General features: G+C 49.3%; 1 protein-coding gene across 12 annotated transcripts in view; it reads left to right on the top strand.

Annotated features, from left to right (window-relative positions):
• Positions 1 to 19963, top strand: part of nrxn2a (neurexin 2a) — a 213227-nt gene that overhangs the window by 134952 nt on the left and 58312 nt on the right. For 2 of the 12 annotated variants that reach the window (XM_035527282.2, XM_035527283.2), the window contains exon 1: positions 2148 to 3989. The exons of 9 other annotated variants lie outside the window; for them this stretch is intronic. In XM_035527282.2, the coding sequence (XP_035383175.1) occupies positions 3686 to 3989 (304 nt within the window). In that variant the 5' untranslated portion in view covers positions 2148 to 3685. Of the gene's footprint in view, positions 1 to 2145; positions 3990 to 19963 lie in introns of those variants that run through there. One more of the 12 variants, XM_035527284.2, reaches the window with a different exon arrangement.

The following is a 19963-nucleotide window of genomic DNA, read 5'->3' on the forward strand; positions in this document are numbered from 1 at the left end:
CCGGGGGCCTCGGCACCAGCGCCAAGCTCGGGACGGCTTAGGATGCAGGGGGAGCAGCGATGATGTCTCTCCCTCCATTACTTACCTCATTATGCTGCTGGTTTTCTCGCAAATGACACAACACTGGAAAACATGGGGAGAAAGGAAAAACCCCGTAATGATCCTCTAGACTAGCACAGGACGTCACGAACAATTAGCCATGGCACCATTTAACTCAAAAGTTCCAGGGAGAGTTTGAATTCATTTTTCCTTATGATTCTCTGACATATCTATGTTGAATAAGCTAGAATTTTCTCTCTCTCTCTCTCTCTCTCTCTTTCTTCACTATTGTGAGAAAGGACTCGTAGCTTGCAGTCCATAGCGGACTGTGAATGCTAGCCCACTCTAATATGGTGAGTGGTTTGGATTTCTGGGACTGGTGATGTGGCAGTGCTCAGTGATGGGCTTTCCCTGCTAGGGGCTTCCCTGGGCTGGTCTTCCAGGCAGGCTCTCCGTTGCGCTCACCAAGGGCTGAGAGGCAACGAGTGAGCTGGGGAGAGAAAACAGCCCACCACCGCCAGGTGGCAGATGGTGGAACGTGGGGAGGCCGTGTGTGGTGCCACGTACCGTCACTCCTTCTAGCACCCAGCCGCTTTGGGGCTGGCAGACTGATTAATGCCAGCCTTTCATCTCCAGAAACCCTCATGAAGACATCATCGCCACCAAGAAGGAAGCCCCAAAACTGCCCACCTGACGGTGGACAGCACCTCTTATGAACCGCCATCTACCTAAATTCATTCCCACCTTCATTATCCCACATTCATTATTCCTGCTCCGGTATGCAAATTCCTGCCTTCTCCTTAGATGATCTCAGGGCCTTTCTCTCCACGTCGCCTCCTTTTTAACGTGGCTTTAGAAAATGGGAGAAAGGTCAGACATGATCGACGACCGACCCCGAATGGCCCGCTCCCGTCCGTTAGCTCCTCCCGGCTCGTCTGCCCGAGAGATAATGTCCGAAGCCGTGCGAGGCGTGCGCCGCGCTCTGAAGGTTATCTCTCATGTATCTCAGACACCCACTGCACAAAACTATAGGGATCAATCAGAGGGAGGACGGCCAACCCCACTCTGCTGCCTCGGCCCAGATCTCCGCGGGCGGAGCTCCTCCCTCACTTCAACTCTGTGGCTAACCGCGACCGTTCGGCCCGCCCGTTGGAGAGGATTTATAGAGGGGGGAACGGGGCTGGGCGCGCCCCTCCCCCGGAGCATGCCGCTCTGCTCTCGCTCCGGAGCTGAGTAATGACCGCCATCTCCCTTCCTGTCACCATGAAAGGTGGCACTGCCTCTTTCCTGTTCGGCTTTTTTCTTTTTCCTCCCAGCACGTCCTTTCTGCCGGTGAGGCAATCCTAACTGAGATCTCTATCCCGTGAGATGTATCTGATGTATGGGGGTTACACAGAGTCCTTTTTGTTTTGTTTTGTTTTGTTTTGTTTTGTTTCTCTCTCCTCCATCTCAGCATCCCTGACGTTTCTTTTAATAGAGGTGCAGTCCCACTATGCCTCCATCATATCGCATTTTCTCCATCTGTTATTAGTAACAGCTGTAGCTGTTTTTGGCTGAGGCGCTGCCTGGCTAGACGCACAAGTATGCCCTGATAATTTGGCAACATGCTGCGAAGTCTTGTCATCACGTTTGGTCTAATAGTAAATTATTCATCACAATAAGTCACCAGCTACCGCCGTGGTGGTCGCGCGGGGATGGCGTCGCCTGCTCTGCTCCACGGGATTCGGCTTCGATGCTGAAAGGGGCTGCTGAATTCTCCGGCTCCACACCCTCTCCTTTTCCCACCAGCGAAGGTCTTTGTTGCCGATTTCGTCCCTCGTTACCACGAGCGGCGCTCCCCAAATTCTGAAGTGTGCCGCCGTGGTTTCTTGTTTCGTGGCTTTTTCGGCTCGCCGTTAGCGGAGAATCCACTGGCTCGTATTGCTGACGAGCGGCTGGTTTCTTTTTTTTCCCTTTTGGCTTGCCTCCGTCTGCATGTGTGCGTATGCACCATGTGTGCCCACTTCCGCCTCCTCCCACCACGCTCCCTTTCTCTCTCTGACACCCCCCCCCCCACACACACACACACACACACACACAAGCTCGCTCACACAGCGCTACTCTCTGGCTGGGGCTTCAGAAGGACTAGGTGTCCTGGTCTGCGCACTGGTGAAGAAGACCCTATAGTTGCCTCTCTGCCTCTGTGCTCACCATCCCTGGAGGAAAACCTCGGAGGATTCAGGGTTACGGAGAGCGCAACGCATCGCGCTGACTTTAATTAGCGCACGTTTCTTTCTCTTTTTTTTTTTTTTTTTTTTCCCCCCCCCCCCATTTTCCACCGTGGTTGCCGGGAGTGAGCGTATCCAGCTGAGCTTTTGCAGGTCGTGCAGCCCTCCTGCAGCCGTTTCCACGGCCACCGTTTCTCCGCCCCTTCCAGCCGGAGCTGTGAGCCCCGGCGCACCGACCAACACGTCCGTTTGGAGCGGAGCTCGGAGAGTGGCGGACAGGAAGGAGAGGGACGAGGGGGAGGGAAAGCAGCACTAATCAATACAGGGAGCGCGTCAGCGGCAGAGAGCGAACAGCCAGAGAGCGAGGAGGAGGAGGAGGGAGAGAGACACACACTCGGCTGTTTGTGGGGAGCTGACCGTCGACGCTCTCGGCACGGACTCTCTCGCTCTAGCTCAGCCGGTGGAAGGTGAACGCTCAGAGGAGGAGGAGAGCCGAGGCAGGCACCGAAGCGCCAGCACCTCGGAGAGCTCCTCCAGCACCTCGGAGAGCTCCTCCAGCACCTCGGAGAGCTCCACTTTATTTATTTATTTCCCAATTCTTTTTTCCTCCGCCGCGTTGCAGCAGATTGCCTTCTCTGTCCGCGCGGGTTTCTCTCTTGCCTGCGAGAGCGGGAGTACTCGCCGTCCCGCCGCACCTCCCCCGTCCGCTTGGGTCGGTTCTGGCTGCCTTTTTTCCGTCTCTCTAACCTTTTCTTTCTTATTCTCGTTTTCTCCTCTCCTCCCATCTCCCCCTACCCTTTATTAGAGTAATCCTGTTTTTTTTTTTTGCTGGGATGTTTCTTATCTTTCCCTCTGCAGTGGAGGGGCCGTCCTCTGAGGAAGAGTGGTCTTAACAGAGTATAAGCCTTACCTCAGGCTGGGAGAGAACAGGGGAACGAGAGAGAGGAGAGAAAGCGAGAGAGAGAGAGAGAGAGAGACACCTCCTGGCATCCATGTCACCTGGAGCACTTCTTCTCTGCTCAATTAAGCCGATATCAGCACTCTGATGCGTTGATTTAGGGCTGCTCTTCTATTCATTTGAACGCCTTTGGGAGCTGCATTTACAGATGTTTATCATTCTAAATAGATTGCATTATTTTGCTTGATTGTAGACAAAGTATCCTCATTTTAACTGTAATTGAGCATTAAACCAAGAAGAATTGTCCATAGAGGAAGGCAGTGCACTGGTTTCCCTTTGGATTCCGAAGAGACGAGGGACTGAGGATCTTGTTATTTCTTTTCAAGGATTTTATTGGCTCTTTGGAAACCTACTGCCTTGAGGGGCTTTTTTTTTCCTCGTTTGGCTTCCACTGTCCTAGAGCAGAAACCTCATTGCGTCGTTTCGCTGAGCTGTTTACCTGTCCTGTGGATAACGGCAGACATGGGCTTTCCTCTCTGAGATGTCTTCTTTCCAACGGGCGGGACAGATGGGGGGCGCCAGGGCCTGGTGCGGCGCCTCTTGCCCCAGGCTGGAGGTCCTACTGCTGGGCTGGGAGTGTGGGGGAATTGGCTGGCTGGGCCTGGGCTCCTGCTGGAGGCTGGCTCTCTCCGTGGCCCTTCTGCTCTCCCTGCCGGACCGGACGGCCAATGCCCGCGTGTCCTCCAGCCTCAGCACCACGCACCACGTCCACCACTTCCACAACAAGCACGGCACCGTGCCCATCGCCATCAACAGGATGCCCTTCCTCACGAGAGGGGGCCACGGTGAGTCCTCACCCTCGTCCGCACGCCAGCACTTCCGTCTGGTCAACTCCCACACGGAGAGAGCGGGGCTGTTACGTCCGGGAGCCGGATGCTGACATCACCTCGCACATTGGTATTCCTGGCCATGGCTGGGCTCCGGGTGTTTTCAGTACTCCGCGCACACCGCGCACATGCTTTGATCCGCGCCTCCCTTCTACTCTTCACAGATCACGCAGGGAGGGGTCTCCGGTTCTCCGTGCGACTGCTGCAGATCTGCTGTAGAGATAGGGACGGGCCGGGGAGGGAGGGGGGGGGGTGCGTTGGGTTTGCAGGCCAGATGCTCTGCACTCCTTGTTAGATCCCCCAGTCTGAAAATAGCTCTCCTTCCAAGCACTGTGCTATGACACCTATGTCAGTCAAGCCTTGCACTCTGTGGAGCGATGACAGCCCGTCTTCTTTATGCAGCTCTGTCATGCGCTGAGTGGCTACTGAGCTTGTCGTGTCTCCGAGATAATCCTCCAGCTGTGGGAGAAAAAAAAACAAACATGGCACATACATTACGCTTTGATCATTCCTTTTGTGAAGTGGGGAGCTTCAGAAAGTAGGTTACGTGTAAGGTTGTGAGCACTGCACCAGACAGTGCTGTGTTGGTGCTGCTGCTTCGCTTTACAGGTCGGGGCTCTTTCAGTTTGTGCGAACTGATTTGGATTTGCATGGCTGTCATTGTTAAGATCTGAAATTAGCCCTCCAAAAATAATGTTGATACTGAACATTCAGATTTGTGTTTCAAGTGCACGTTTACTTCAGTGTTTTGAAGGGGTGTCAGTCATTTGCCTTTGCTGAGGCTTAAACAAGCGTAGATAAAATGGAGGCAACCCACTGCAGTAGCCTTGGCCTTTCAGCACTTAAAGATCTCCTCGATTAAGAACGTGTGAGTATAATCCCCTTTGACTAACTTTCTATCTTAAGCATATTCCTTTACGTTTGTGCCTTCCTGCAGTGAAAATGTATCAAATCCACATGTATCAAATCCAGAATTTATGATGTCTGAAATCAAGGCATGTTTGATCCTCAGTATTTGTAGTGACATTTCTATTTAACAGTTTTTGGTGAAATTAAAACAAATTGGTGAAAATAAATCTGTTGAAAATAAATATTTATAGAAAGTTTTTTTTTTTAAAGAATGAGCATAACCTAATAAATAAACAAATTCTAATGGGGTGTGGCCAGACTGGGTTGTTTTTATGTTGTTTTTCATTTTTTCATGCTGAACTTTTAAGCAAGGGAAGGACCGTGGACAGTGGCAGACAGTGGAAACAGTCGTCTCCCACACTGGAGGACAGGCCCAGCGGCTCAGTTCTCTGTGGACAGCCGGGGAGGACAGGGTTATTTGGTCCATTTGAAAGCGAGAAGGCTGGATGTTCCTGCCCTAGTCGAGACTCCACAGCCACATTTAATGCGTTTATGGTGTCCTTATCCTTAAAATAGGGTCCCGATTGAAAGGGAACCCGAAGTCGAGAAGACAGGCTATGAATTACATCTTTCCAGTTATAGAAAGCTGCATCACGGTTCCATGCCGGTGCAAAACTCGCTCACAGGGTCACGGCCCCCTGAGCACTAAACTCTGCAAATGTTCTGGCTCAGGTTCACCATTGACATATGAATGCAAAGTCTGTCCAGTCTAGTCGCGCCTCTCGATTTCCCTCTCTCATTCAATTACACGGTAATACACATCTTCCCCAGCTGCACCTGCGATGGATAATAATCCCAATTAATTTCATTTTCAGACACAACCACCAAATTGTTTTGTTTGTGTCATTTTAGAACCAAAAAAACAACAACTTTCCCTGCATTTGTGTGGAATGTTTAGTCCATGCACGTGGACAGGGTTTTGGCCAGCATTGTCTCCTATGGAACGCCACCCAACGCAGCGGTCTAAAAACCGCTCGCCCTCATTGACTGGTAATCACTGCTTGATCCCATCGCCTCATGCCCTCCCATCTGCAACATGCCGCTGAGGCACAGGGACATGGGCGGAGCCAATATGCAGATTAGTAGAGGAAGCATCCGTGGGGTCTGGGAGATGCGGATGAGCCTGGGCGATGGAGGGATGGCATGCAGTTTGGGCGACGGGGGAGGAGAGGTCTGTCACTGTCTGTAATCGTGACATTTACACCATGTGACAACAGACTCCTCCCATTAATCATGACACTCACGGAGACTCTGCAGTAGTCTTCGTTTTCAAGGCAGCCTGCCTCCTTGCTACCAAGCAGGCAGTAGTCCCACAGTTTGTCATTATGTATATAATATAGATTTGCCAAGATATATAAAGTAACGTTGGAAAATTGCTAGGAACTAAGCCATAAATATCTAGTAAGTGGAGATTTCATACAGTACACTTAGTGAACAATATACACTGTATGTGCGTTAATAGTACTAATCGCATGTTTGTGTGTGTATGTGTGAATAATATATACAGTTTATGTTTGTGTTCACAGTATATATAGTTTATTACACATACTGCATATTGTTTATTGTTTCCTCCTTCGTTTGTACTTTTTCAGATTTCCAATAGCACGCGTGGAAATGATTGTGCTGTGACTCACAGGAATATTGTGTTTGGTGATCACAGGTGCTCACCAACCTGTCAACTCTAGAACGCATGCTGCGACTGTGTCACTGTGTACTAAATGCTCTTCGCTGTAGTTAATACTCACAATCACAGGTTTATACCAAATAATTGCCATTATCAATGCTTGTCAAAACATGGCAGCCCTGGTCTTGTACTGTACTCGACTGTACTGTGTGTGTTGAATGATTCATGTGGCCTGCCTGCTGGACTACAGGGTGCTTTGGTCTCTTGTAATGTGGTAGTGCCTGTGTGTCTCTACATGCCTTAAGATCTCCCTGCAGTCTCTCACTCTTCTCCTTACCAGCACACTGCCCCCCATCTGCAGCTTCTCCTGACCTGCTGGTCCATACACATGTCCTGCTGACTTCTTGCAGCCATCTTTGAACATTCACCTTTCCCCCACTCTGTTCTCTCTCTCCGTCTCTCTCTCTCTCTCTCTCTCTCTCTCTCTCTCCTGTCATCGCTTCGGCAGGATGCAGCGCAGCCCCTCCCTGCTGCTCTAATACCCAGAAGCCCGTGTGCTAACACAGGCGTGATGTTTGACAAGCGGCGGTCCCGTTTGTTCACACGGGCCTGCCCCTGCATGCTGACGCGGGCTTTCCCGGGCGAGGCGCGCCACTCGGCCTCGAGGCGCCACACGTGTGCCCTTGTCGCGCCTCCAAGGGCGCGCCTCAGCCCCTGCCGGGCCCCGCGTCGTCACTCCTCACCGACGTGCCGCTCCCGCGCGGCCGTGATGGATGGAGGCCTTGCCGGCGGAGCGGCGCACACCTCAGTCGTCCAGCAGCGAACACGCTATAGATTAGACATTATCTGGCCAGCTCGTCCCAGTAACAGGCATGTCCCATTACTGCCGCCAAGCTGGGCTCTGTGTGTCTGCCGCTTGGAGGGGGTGCGGCAGGAAGTAAAGGGAATAATTGATTGGTGAGAGAAAATGGCGCGCTTTGCCTGAGTGGTCTATTGTCGGCTTGAATACGGGGCAGTAATGAGGGGACGGTTAGTCGTGACCTCTGCATTCTCCGCGCTCGACTGTGAATGCCTGCCAGTTCTCTCTGCAATTTAGATGCTTCAAAAGAGCTAACCATTGTGGACCTGGGCCTGTCACTCTAAACTCCAGCAGCCGGAGCAGGGTGCCAGCTTCCAGAGATCTGGTCACCGAGATAGGCCAGGCGCATGGACGTGGACGCGGAGGTGAACGGAGGTGAAACGTGTGGCGGAGCTGGCGGGCCGGTCCCGGGTCCGCCACAGTACTTGAACCCATTCTGATGAGCGATCAGGAGGGATTACGGTACGGAATGGCTGTTCCCTTTTTTTCCTCTTGATACGTGACATGGCAGTGGAACGGCGGCGAGGATCTCAGCCTCTTCCGCTCAGCGTCGTAGGCGTGAGCTCCGAATACCATCGGCAGTATCAGCATTTCGACTTTGAAAGCTGTATTCCCATATTAACAATTCCTTGATTATATGTGCCAGGCAATTTCAGAGGCTGCATCGTAAGCGCTGGCTATGGATGGTTCCTAAATGGCCATTATGTGCGCTGCGTTAGAGGATGCTTGGGATCTGCAGGCACAGTGGCAGGGCCGAAGCCACTCACAGAGCTCGAAGCCCCTTCCCTGATCTCAGACCTGTGGGGGGTGGTGCTTCTAAATGTGACACAGAGAAGAGAGCCCAGGAGTCTGCTCCAGTCAGAAGCATACCCAGAGGCTTCAATAAAGCGCAAGATCCATGCTGTGACCTGTGAGGGGTGAAATCACTCTCTCTGTGCCTCGATGCCTCTTTTTACACCTGCAGTAAGATCAGCTCAACCATAGCCAAACTATGGCTTGGGCAGAGAATTGAAATTGTGCCTTTAAACTGATCACTGGTCTGGGACCAGTAATTCCATCCAAGTTATTAATGTATCCGGTTACTTGACAACATCTGTATGACCGATCTCTGACCAGTAAAAGACCACACGCCAGTAATTCACCCCATTAACTTTGCTTATGAAACATTACAATAATGGTAAATTCATTGTTTTTCATGGACAAACATTTCTATTTTAGACTTTTATGTGATAATAATATCATTCAAAATTTGTAATGAGTCATACTTTAACTGAAATTGCGATTTATCTCATTAAATTCATCAATTATAGATGTCCAGAGGAGAGGATTCACATTTATTCTCTATGAATAATTCTTGAAAGATTGAGCGTGAATTTACAAAGTGCATAAATTTAATATATCTGAAACATGTGGCGTTAATCAGTTTAGGAAAATTAACAAGCTATTTTATGAGGGATCTGGAGCAATAAAAGATGCAAGAGTCGTACGGTTCTTAATTGGGCCTGTTGAGTGATAATATTGAGGACTTAAAACAAACCAGCTAGAGTTTCTCCCTTCAAGGCTACACGCATGTAAAGATCACAGTAAACAATGCACACAATGCGCACGGTGTCTCAGATATTCAGCCTCGGAACGTCTCACATATCTCGCTGCTCCTCCGGTTTACCAGTAACTGAGACGATGACACGTGCATTTAAACGGAGATGAACAAGATCAGGGCCCTCGAGACGTCTTAAAAAAGCGCAGCACTTTGCTTTTTCAGGCCTCGTCGACGGCCGCCGTCATCCCATATACAGCGAAATGGCTCTATCCACAGCAGTGCACGCATACTTTTAGTTATTGTTTATCTTGTTATTTTCCATGAAAGGGATTTTAGCCCAAATGATGCAACGTTCTGCTAATAAAGGGCATGACTGGAAGGGCATGATGGGCGCAGCTGCAAGGCGACCGGTGTCCTTCTTTAAATGCGCTTTCAGAAACGTTGTTTCAGCCTTCGGCTAATAGGCAGGAGATCTGGGGGGAGCTAAGTTCAGCGGTGTCGGCATAATCACAGTACAACGATTGCTCGGGAGGAGTGAGAGTGTGTGTGTGTGTGTGTGTGTGTGTGTGTGTGTGTGTGTGTGTGTGTGTGTGTGTGTGTGTGTGTGTGTGTGTGTGTGTGTGTGTGTGTGTGTGTGTGTGTGGTGCTGGGCATTGTGAAGCTGCTGCAGGGGGCGGCTCACAGGCCTGTGCAAGAGTTTAGGTCTGTGTGTGTATGTACGTGTGTTTGTATGTGTGTTTGTGTGGCGCGCAGGCCTGTCCAAGAGTTTAGGTCTGATTTGCGCAGGCCCCAAATCCACCCACACATGTCTCCCATGACAGAGTCAAGAATAGCCTAGCATAAAGTCTTCCCTCTTAACTAGAAAACACATACACTCACACAATCTCGCTCTCTCTCACACACACGCACACACACACACTCGCACAGACTCATCAGGAAGTAGAGTTAGTTCTTCAGGCACCTTCAGTCCTAATATCCGATCTATTCTTCCATCAGCTGTTTGTTCTGTAAGGTTCGCTCTTAAAGTCCTGCTGCGTGTCCTTCGCTGAACGATGATGAGCAGAACGATTCAGAAGCTTTTTTTTTCTCTTTACTAGCATTTTTGGTCAAAAATCCTGGTTATGTTTTACGAAAGTGCTCCTTGTTTCTTTTTAAGCAAAATTTGGCAGAACGAAGGAATCGAGCTTTACCAGAACCGGTTATGGCTCATTTTACTATCTGGAGAGATCATCTCTTTAAGGATTACACAGTTTCACAGATAAAAGAGCACACAGGAAGCACAAGCGGTAGTGCTAATATTGGTGGCGTGAGTGTGATTCCTGCTTGCTCACGAGGGGCCTTGCTGGAGCACTTGGCAGCACGAGACCTGGGGGGGGGATTTGTCTCTCTGCAGGATGCTCCTGTCCTGAGTCTCAGCGCAGGGCCTGAGGACACCACATTAGGATGCACAAGGAACCTTTTTGGTTTCAGGCAAGTAGACTGCTAAATAATAGATGGCTGTTAAATAGAGCACTCAATTCTCATTCAAGCCCCTCCGCAATCGTAACGCACCTGGTCCCCCTAACGGACCCGGGCCATCTCTCTTCATCGGGTTTCTGTAACGGCCTCTGACATGGTGCACAAACATTTCAGTAATCTATAAGCACGTTCTTCGGGAGGCGGAAGGCGGGGAGAACCGTCCTAGTTCATCTTTAGCTACAGCAAACTACACAGAGGCTCCTTTTCACTGGAGTCTCGGTCTAATTAGCGTTAAGAGCAGAGCTGTTGCATAGCTAGGAGAGGGGGCTACACTAAGCCCCAGCAGCCTTACACTCTAAGGGGGAGGGGCCCCGTGCTGAAGCGCTTCCTATGCACTTTGGCGCATTGGTATGGTGATTTAGGACCCGCTGCCGCCTGCCGCTTTTATGGGCCTCCGGTCCGGCTGCGCCAGGATTTGTGCTGCTCAGCTGCACTCTTTGTTTTCCGCGCCGCGTTCCCGTCCAGGCTGCGCCTGATTCCAGCCTCCCCGCGACCTCATTATTTTCAGAGCATGCTCGCCCCATCCGCCGCGATATAGATTTGAGCCAGGTCTCCCCATTTCTCACACGCGGGGCAACGTATACGGCATTCGGAGTCCTTGCCTGAGTCCGGAGTTAATGGTGTCGCGGAATGTGACCCAGCGAGACGACGAAGGTTTACCCGGTTTCGGTTTTTGTCTTTCACAAAAAGAAATTGCAGATGCTCCAGAAGAGCTAAGAAAGGGTTTTTTTTTTCTCTCTCTGTCTTAGATACCGTTTCCATTCCTCTCGGTCTGGCCGGAGATCACTCTGGCTTATCGCTTTCTCCCACATGGAGCGTGAGTTGCCAGCGTCCTTGTTCGTCAGAATTACGACACACTTCTCTCCTCTTTTCCCGGAGCCGCTCGGCCAGGCACCTGTTCTTTGGAGGGGAACCCTCGAGCCCTCTTCACAGTCATCAGTGACAGCGGCGTAATCAGATCGGCCCCGTCCATGACCGTGATTGCTGGAGACACTTGAACCTTCGCAATCAGGGCGTCATTTCACGGGACACGCCTCAACTCTTCCAGGCTCCGCCTGTGCTGTGTGTGTGTGGGCGGGTGTGTGTGCACGCGTGCTTGTGTGTGTGTGTGTGTGTGTGTGTGTGTGTGTGTGTGTGTGTGTGTAAGCCCCCTGCCTTCATCACCTCTGGTCCCTTCTGTCAGGGTGCAAACTTATGCAGCGAAATGTTTCTGAGGAACAGAGGCTGGTTATATTATTGAAAGCTTTGAAGACAGAGGCTTTCTTCCAGGATCAGGAATAATGTTTGCCTCCAATACTTGTGCGCGGGTATGCATACAACTCAGATGCATGCATGCAGCTCTGACGGAGTCCTTCTCTCGTTAGTGTGTTTGAGGGAACCTTTTCCTTGGGTGTGTGTTTATCACGTTTCCTAATTAGCCATATCTCTCTGAAAAAGGCCAGTGCGAACCACTCTGTGTTGGTTCAATTAATTACATGCTGTAATTTCACTGGCAGATATACAGCAGTACTGCCGGCGCTCAGAAGCAATTACATCTGCAGCGTCGCACAAGCAAATCGCCTTAATTAGATCCTCACGGTACCCACATGGTCATTGTTTTTAGTTCAGCCGCAGCCTTAAGATCATCTGTACGAATTCTCCTGTTTCCCACAGACATGTACACCCAATCTTACTTGCACTTCAAGCACACTCGCCGTCGCCAGGACGAGCGCTCGCAGCAAGCGCTGCGGCTTGCGACTTCAGTGCAGTTATTCCCCGCTGTTAAACAGCTGACAGCTAATACATCAGATTGTACATCAGTCATCTCCACTGAGAACGGAGAGGGAGCAAGAAAGTGAGAAAAGGGGAGAAGAGACAGAGAGAGAGAGAGAGTGACGTGACAGATATTAGGCGGTTGTGATTCTGACGGAGACAGGAGGCAAGGAGACACCTGGGACAGATCGGAGACACGGCTTGCTCATTAAGTAAGGGTGCGGAGGAGCCCGGGCTGGCTGCTTCGTGCGCTCGGGAGGACATTTTGTATGGCATTTGCAAATTAGAGTTGCAGGGTTAGGGTGTCATGTGATGGAATGGCAGGAAAAGGGGAGCTCATACGCGCCGCCCAGACGCACTCCTTTATGGTGGCTGCTTCCTGGCAGCTTCCTTGGAGCGGTGCCACAGAAACAAATGGATGAGGCAGATAATGTAGCGTGGCTCCGCAGATTAAAAAATTGCCCACACTGCTTCCCATAAAAAGTAAACACGCGCGCAGAGCAGGAAGCGGCACGGATTTAACGGACGCCAGCGATCTCGAGCGGCGCAGTTGAGGAAGCGCTCCCCAGCCTGAGGAGCGATGTACAACTCTAAAGGCTTGAATCGAAAAAGGCTCTAGCCATCCTCAACCAAATTTGCATAGCGGCTGTAAGTAATTTCCCCTCTACGCGTGCACGCCGTGCCGGCACTCGTTTTGAAGTGCACGTGAGTAAAAGAGTTCAAAACGTCTCACGCGGTACATAGGCAGAAGACGGTGACTGACGAAACGGCAGCAGCCCTGTAGCCTGTGTCAGGCCACATCCCAGTTTGTAACCTAGCAACCATTAGAGAAAGAGACGTGCACACTCTCCTATAACTGTACGCTGCGTTTGCCTGTAGGATAACCTGCACAAACCGGCGACAGATTCATTTCTCCCTTCTGCCCTCAATCATTCCTACAGGGTTTATGAATGTCAATATAATGCCGCATACGTGCTTCATGTTTTAGCCTTTACTGTTGTGGTGAATACAGTCTCAAGGGGCTTGGTGAGGATTTCCCATCAGGACAGGACCCTGTGCCTTGGATTTACTGGTTGCTGTAGCAACAGTCCCCACCTGAACTAACCAAAGGTTGTTCTGTTTTGTTTTTGTTTTTTGTTTTTTTTTTCCATTTCCATTCTCCGCCCCTCCCCGGTATGTGCTGGGAAGCCTGTTTCACTGAGGTCTGTTTTTCCATGTGTGTCTCCAGCGTTTCTGAAACACTCCAGAGGAACATGATGTTTTTCCCCCTTCTGTGCCTCGGGGTCTATCAGTAAGTCCACAGCAGAAAGGAAAATAGGTTCATTGTTATTGAGCATTCACTGAAAAATTCATACAGTGGCTCTTTAGTAAGGGTGACTTCACCCTGAAGTGACTTCCTGGATTCATTTAACATGTTTGTCTATTTATTTACTTATTTATTTTGGTGGTTGTTGCTTTTTTTCACAGTGAACCGTTACAAATTGCTCTTAAGCAACTTTAGCTGAGTGTCTGCTAACATCTAATCCAAACCATGTCATTTGTTTTTGAGCCCTAATTTACAAGAAGTGAAAATGATTCTATGCTCTTTCCTGCTGTATACCCACGCTGGGGGCGCACGTCGGCAGAGCAGGGAGCGGGGCACTCCCTCTGAATGGTTATTAAACTAATACGATTTCGGGACTCCTTCTCCCATGTTTCTAACTCTTCTATTGTGTGAACTGCCTCACGCTGCACCTGATGCCATTCTCCTACCTTTTTTCCACGTCTAATTGAAAAGTGGCGCGGTCTTCAGCCACCGGAGTCCCCATGCATTCTTTTCGCGGTAATTCGACATTGGCTCTGCTGTCTGTTGAACTGTGCTGAACTCCCACAATGCAATGCTGTCGCAAACTAATACCGACTGCAAGAACAATAGTAACGAAGTCCGAGGAGAGCGTCACGCGTCAATTGAAGAGAGGGCCGACCGACAAAGAACAGGCAGTGGCGTGGCGTTACCGTGACGGAGTCTTGGAGAGGCGTCGCGTCGCCACCTGACCACGCAGCCCGGCTCCTTCATGGTCTGCTGCTCCTAGCTGCAACTAATCTGTTGTTATCAGACGTTAGAATGAGGGCTTATGTCACTAGTTCTCTCTGAGGTGTTGTGTGATGTCGTTTCTCCTGATTTTTAGTGTTCGTTTTTTCTTCTTTGTCTTTTCTGAGAGGTGTACATTTAGTTGAACATCATCGCATGCGGTGTTGCCGAGAGATATGGCGGCAAGTTGTGCTCAGGGTTCTGTGGTGACATTACATGCACTTCCACATGGCTGATGCAATACTCATTCATATGCTCTCACTATTTACATCACTTTCAACTGAGGGCCATTAGGAGAATGCTATATGACCGATCTTAGTGGGGGAATAATTTGGTAACTGTGTCCAGTGAGTCATTACCCAGCATAAGCCATCACTAGAAGATCGCTCCAGCTGCTTTGAATGTCAAAATGTGCAACACTCGTACACTCGAATCGTCAGAATGCAACAACGTGGCAAAAAGATGTCTCAGTACATTGCTTTCATCTCCTCTACATGAAGATGACATCATAATCTATCTATATGACCATATTTCAGCATAAACCCCACGTGCAGATTTTGTGTGAATATCCTTGTCAAAAAAACTTCTGGGCCCAAGTTTGTGTGTGTGCAAGCGTGGGAATGTGTGAAAGTGTGTGAGCATGTGTTTGTGTGCGCGCGCGTCTGTGAGAGAGAGTGAGACCATACAGTGTGAAAGAGAGAGGTAGAGGTGATCTGAAGGCAGGATGCCATTCTCCTGCTGTGCTGCTTTTCAGATGTGTTCAGTGCCTGAGCTAGGCCGGCTGCTCCGCATACATTAGACACAGTGTGGCTCCCTCATATGCATGTGGCTATGGAGGGTGGCGATGTGGGCAGATACTGATGTGTGTGTGTGTGTGTGTGTGTGTGTGTGTGTGTGTGTGTGTGTGTGTATATATATATATATATATATATATATATATATATATATATATATATATATATATATATATATATATATATATAGCAGATACAGACACAGGCAGATATATATATATATCTGTATAGATAGATAGATATCTGTATATATCTGCCTGTGTTTATGTCTGTATCTGCAATATATATATATATATATATATATATATATATATATATATATATATATATAGATAGATAGATAGATAGATAGATATCTGTATATATCTGCCTGTGTTTATGTCTGTATCTGCAATGCAATATATATATATATATATATATATATGTGTGTGTGTGTGTGTGTGTGTGTGTGTGTGTGTGTGTGTGTGTGTGTGTGTGTGTGTGTGTGTGTGGTCTCTACACCTTAGGCAGCATATCAAGTGGCCTTTAATGTTGACAGTATGACATGCCTATAGCCAGGAAATGAAACCCTACACCTTAATGGAGACCTGCCATAAAAGTGTGGAATTATTTTGTACACATGAACATGTGATTATCATGTGTAGGTGTGTTAAAGAAGTACTGGGGTTGGGGTCTCCAGGGAGCCGTGGGTTCTGTGGGCTTGGCAGGTGGGGACTGCTCTAAGTCAGCAACCCATCGTCTACACTGCAAATCCTCCTACAGTAGAAGTGACCTGTTTTGGTGTTACATGGGTATTTACCAGTGTTCCTGCATGCGCTCTTGCAGGTTTCAACTTGACAGCCCCAGGGGCTCAGAGACGTGCAGACTTTACGCTTTTCCATTTGCCAAACCGGAGCCCGTTGTCTTTCAGAGTATGTTTAGAAAAGCAATGACAAATTCACCTTTGACACGGGTTTCCAAATGTCTACAAAGGCAGGACAACAACAGCTCTCAGCTATATCAAAACGAAGCGCGCCAGGCGTCAGAAAGTAAGCAGTGTTGCTTTGTGTGTCGACACGTGGAGGTAGTTTGCTTCCCCTGTTCCCCTCCTCAGAGGCGGCAAACTACCGTTTTCCTTACAAAGCTTGCCAGTCTCAGTCCGAGCTTCTGGACTGGCGCCATTTCACCCAGACGCACCTGATTCCATGACACCGTCTCCTGGAGAGGACATGTGTCTTCTCTCCCTCCCTCTCTCTATCCCCCATTATCCCTCTCTCCCTTGGTCTCCTCACCGAGGATTTGCAGGCTGACACAAACACCAGCATGATTGCAGTCCTGTCCGTGTTACTGTGTAAGTCTGAGCACAGCCCACCCGTGTTCCAATGTTCTCATCTGCCTTTGCTTCTCCATGGCCCTTGGACAAACGCACAAACATGCATGTACACACACACACACACACACACACAAGCACACACACATGCACCTACATACCTCGTTTACCTCTGTGCAGTGTTGCAGAGCCAGATACATAGCCCCCAGAAAGTGTGTGTGTGTGTGTGTGTGTGTGCGCACATGGGCGTATGTGTAAGAGACCCACTGTGACAGTGCCACGTAGGACACTGATGAGTCAGACAGCTCTGCAGCAGAGAGAAAGAGCAAGAGAGAGAGATCCTAGCGAAGTACTGGCTCAGTGACTATAGTCTTGCTATTTGAAAGAGTAGACACAAGACTAGATTGCTAAGAGAAGTAGGTACCCCTGAGCCACCATCGCATTACAGGTGAGGCTCAGCTCATGTCAACAATTCAGAACTTTTATAGAGAACTTTGCCCAATTATAAATTTCACAAAAATGATCTATATGTGCATTCAGCAGCACTCATCAGATTACCTTCCTTACCCCGCCCGGTTAAATAGCTGTGTATTAAGTAGTACCTTAATATGTCAAACTGTTTTTTAGCACTGTGCCCATTTGTAAATGTTATCCTAGAATGATTGTATCTGCACGGAGAGAGAGAGGAGACTGTCATCCTTATTCCCTCCTGTCCAGGGAAGAGGGAAAATCTGCTTTAGTTCACATCTTTCCAGCCCAGAGAGTGCCAGCACTGGAGGAGAGCTGGAGTCTCCGATGTGGGGGAATAAACACTACGCCAACCAGCCTATAATAACTGTTCCTTTAGTCAGAGATTCATCATCTTGTTTTTTGTTTTATCAGAAACGCCTACACGGATTGCCGGAGTTGGCTACAGCCTCTCTGACGAGCGTTTTATGAGTGCGCCTCAGAGCCACAAAACCAGCCTCTCAGAACCCTCCCAGCCTGACATTCAGAAGGGCCGTCGGAGCCCTCGCCTTGCAAAGCCACGTCAGCCGAGTTGGAGGAGAAGGAGGGGTGTGCTTCCTCCACGGAGCCCTGTAGAGAGCCGGGATCTGGCTGCGCTTCCCGTTTAATGCGTTCCCCTTTTGAGGCAGCGCGGAGCAGCGGAGAGAAGCAGCCGGGCGACCGTGACCAACGCGTTTCCCCGCATTCCTGCGCGGCGGCGGCGGCGGCTTGGGCGCATTAGCTCAGCGCTCATTAGCTCTGCATATTTCATGGCTGCGGCGTGATTATTTCGTGCGCTCGCCTCCGCGGAACTGCCGCCACCCATGCACGCGCGGGAAGCGTCACGTGGGCCGGCCGCTCCGGTACTTCCGTGATCGGCGTGGGGCCTCGTTTGGACTGTTTGATCTCGCAGGTTCATTGCCGCTGCGTGACCCACTTTAGTTCCCAGGATGACTCAACTAAAGAGGAAACTAAAGAGGAGCGATTAATATACTTGCTATTCTTTTACTTTAGGGGAAGGAAGGTTTCTTAAGGCTCACTTCTGCAAAGGTTTATACAGCTTTGTAGCTCTTTTGCTGGCTATTATCTGTCATCCGTGTTATCCGTAATTTAACTATAAAGTGTTTATCCATAATCAGCAAGATATGAATGTTGTTGTTTTTTTTGGGGGGGGCATTGTCTTTTTTTCCGGAGTAGTGTTTAAGAATATTTCTCTATCTGCAAAGGTTTGATTTAACGTAAAACACCTGAAAGGTGCATGAGTCAAGAACCACCTCTACCTTCCATTCTCACCCATGAACACCCAGCACGCCCACTACTAAATGTATCGTCCTAACATTGAAATCTAAACCTAAAAACACGTGTAATTCGGCTCATAATGATTTGCTGTTATGAGAACAGTCCAGAGTTTTTGCTGTCTGGTATTTCTTTGTAATGAGCTCCCATGAGATTATCAGTCACTACCTGTGATGGCTAGTTAGAACTGTTAGCTGCAAAGAAGTTTTATACAGCTGACCAGCATTACATCTGTTTCTCTGAAGGAGGTTCACCCAGTGCGTTACTTTACTTAACTCTCTAAGTGATAAAGATCTATCTACTCTATTTGTTATTCGAAGTGAATGCATTATACAGATTGCATTAACATACTTTTCCTGGAGGCATGTTGCAAATTCTATGTCCAATTTCACATGTAATAATTCTCTCCACTTTGGTATAGCTCTTCCAATTATAACTCTTGTTTTAGCACATTTCTTGACATGAAATCTTTTAGCAGCACAGTATAATTCCATTTTCGCTCATAGTACAAGTACCTGGTGGTGCTCACCCAGACGGAGAGGGATGGGGTGTAGGGATGCGCCATTGAGGAGGGTCTCAGAACGTGACTGACTGGAGGTCAGTGTAAACAGACAAGTGTTGAGCTGATACCACTGCTAAATAATAATATTTTTTTTGAATAATCATTTTTTAAAGTTCTCCATATTTCAGGGTTTATTTTAATTAGTAAGAGAATAGTGGCCAGGGGGGGGGCACCTACTGTACATTTCAAAATGTAGGTGTCTCCTAATTGTTGATGAGCACTGTATGTGCTCCTCTATGTCTGAAGATTCCACGTGAACACGGTGAAGAGGCAACGTTATAGCATGAGTCCCATACAAATCTTAAATGTCAATGGTTATTGTGCTAGAGAAAGCCAGTGGAGGTGATGACCTGAGGCAAGGAGACATAAAAATCAAATCACGGTCCTGTGTAGAGATTCCCCTGCTTCACCTCACCCTGCCCCTCCCCGATGTCATCAACAGCACCGATGAGATTTAAAACAACTCCGGTGGCCATGTGCCTTCCTTCAGCACCATGCTGGTGGACAGCTCCTGTCAAGACACTCCCATCACCTTGAGACGCTCGCTGGCCTCTTTCTCCACTCCTACCCCCTTCTCTCTCTTTCTCTCTCTCTCTCTCTCTCTCTCTCTCTCTCTCTCTCTCTCTCACTCAGGCTCAGCTCTTTTCTCACCTTAGTTCTCTCCCTGTACTTCCTCTCTTTCCCTTCTCTATCAGTCACTCACTCACTGTTTCTCCCACTCATCTCCCACCAGTGCTAATTCCACTTCGCCGAGTGCTTCCCACTAGCCCCAGCACGCCTGAGCGTTCCCGGCGCGCTCTGTCACGTGCCACTGCCGAATCAGCGCTCCGGCACTCCCCGCCCCTCTGTAGCATCAGGTCCGGGCACCTGCAGAAGGTGCGCAGGCCATGCCTTTAGGAAGACGGACGGAAAGGTCTGCAGTAATTGGGCGCCTCCTCCGTGTGCGGGCAGCTTGGGCGCCACCTGGGTGCTGGCAGCTTGAAGCGAGGACATTCCAGACCGCGCTTTCAGAGACATCTAGGCGCAGGCTCTCAGCATGCATCAGCAGGCTTTAGGCAATGCACAAGCAGCGATTCGGAGACAAAGCAAGGCAGAAATACAGGTGGGGAAGCTCAAAAGCATGACTGCTCGCGTGCCTCGCATGGTGTGCGGTGGCGTATTTGCAGTCCCTCTTTGTTCTCCCTGGAATGCACAGCTACTTTCCCACCCAGC

Source organism: Electrophorus electricus, chromosome 8 (genome assembly GCF_041902795.1).
Source record: "Electrophorus electricus isolate QZ-2024a chromosome 8, ASM4190279v1, whole genome shotgun sequence".
Classification (NCBI taxonomy): Eukaryota; Metazoa; Chordata; class Actinopteri; order Gymnotiformes; family Gymnotidae; genus Electrophorus; species Electrophorus electricus.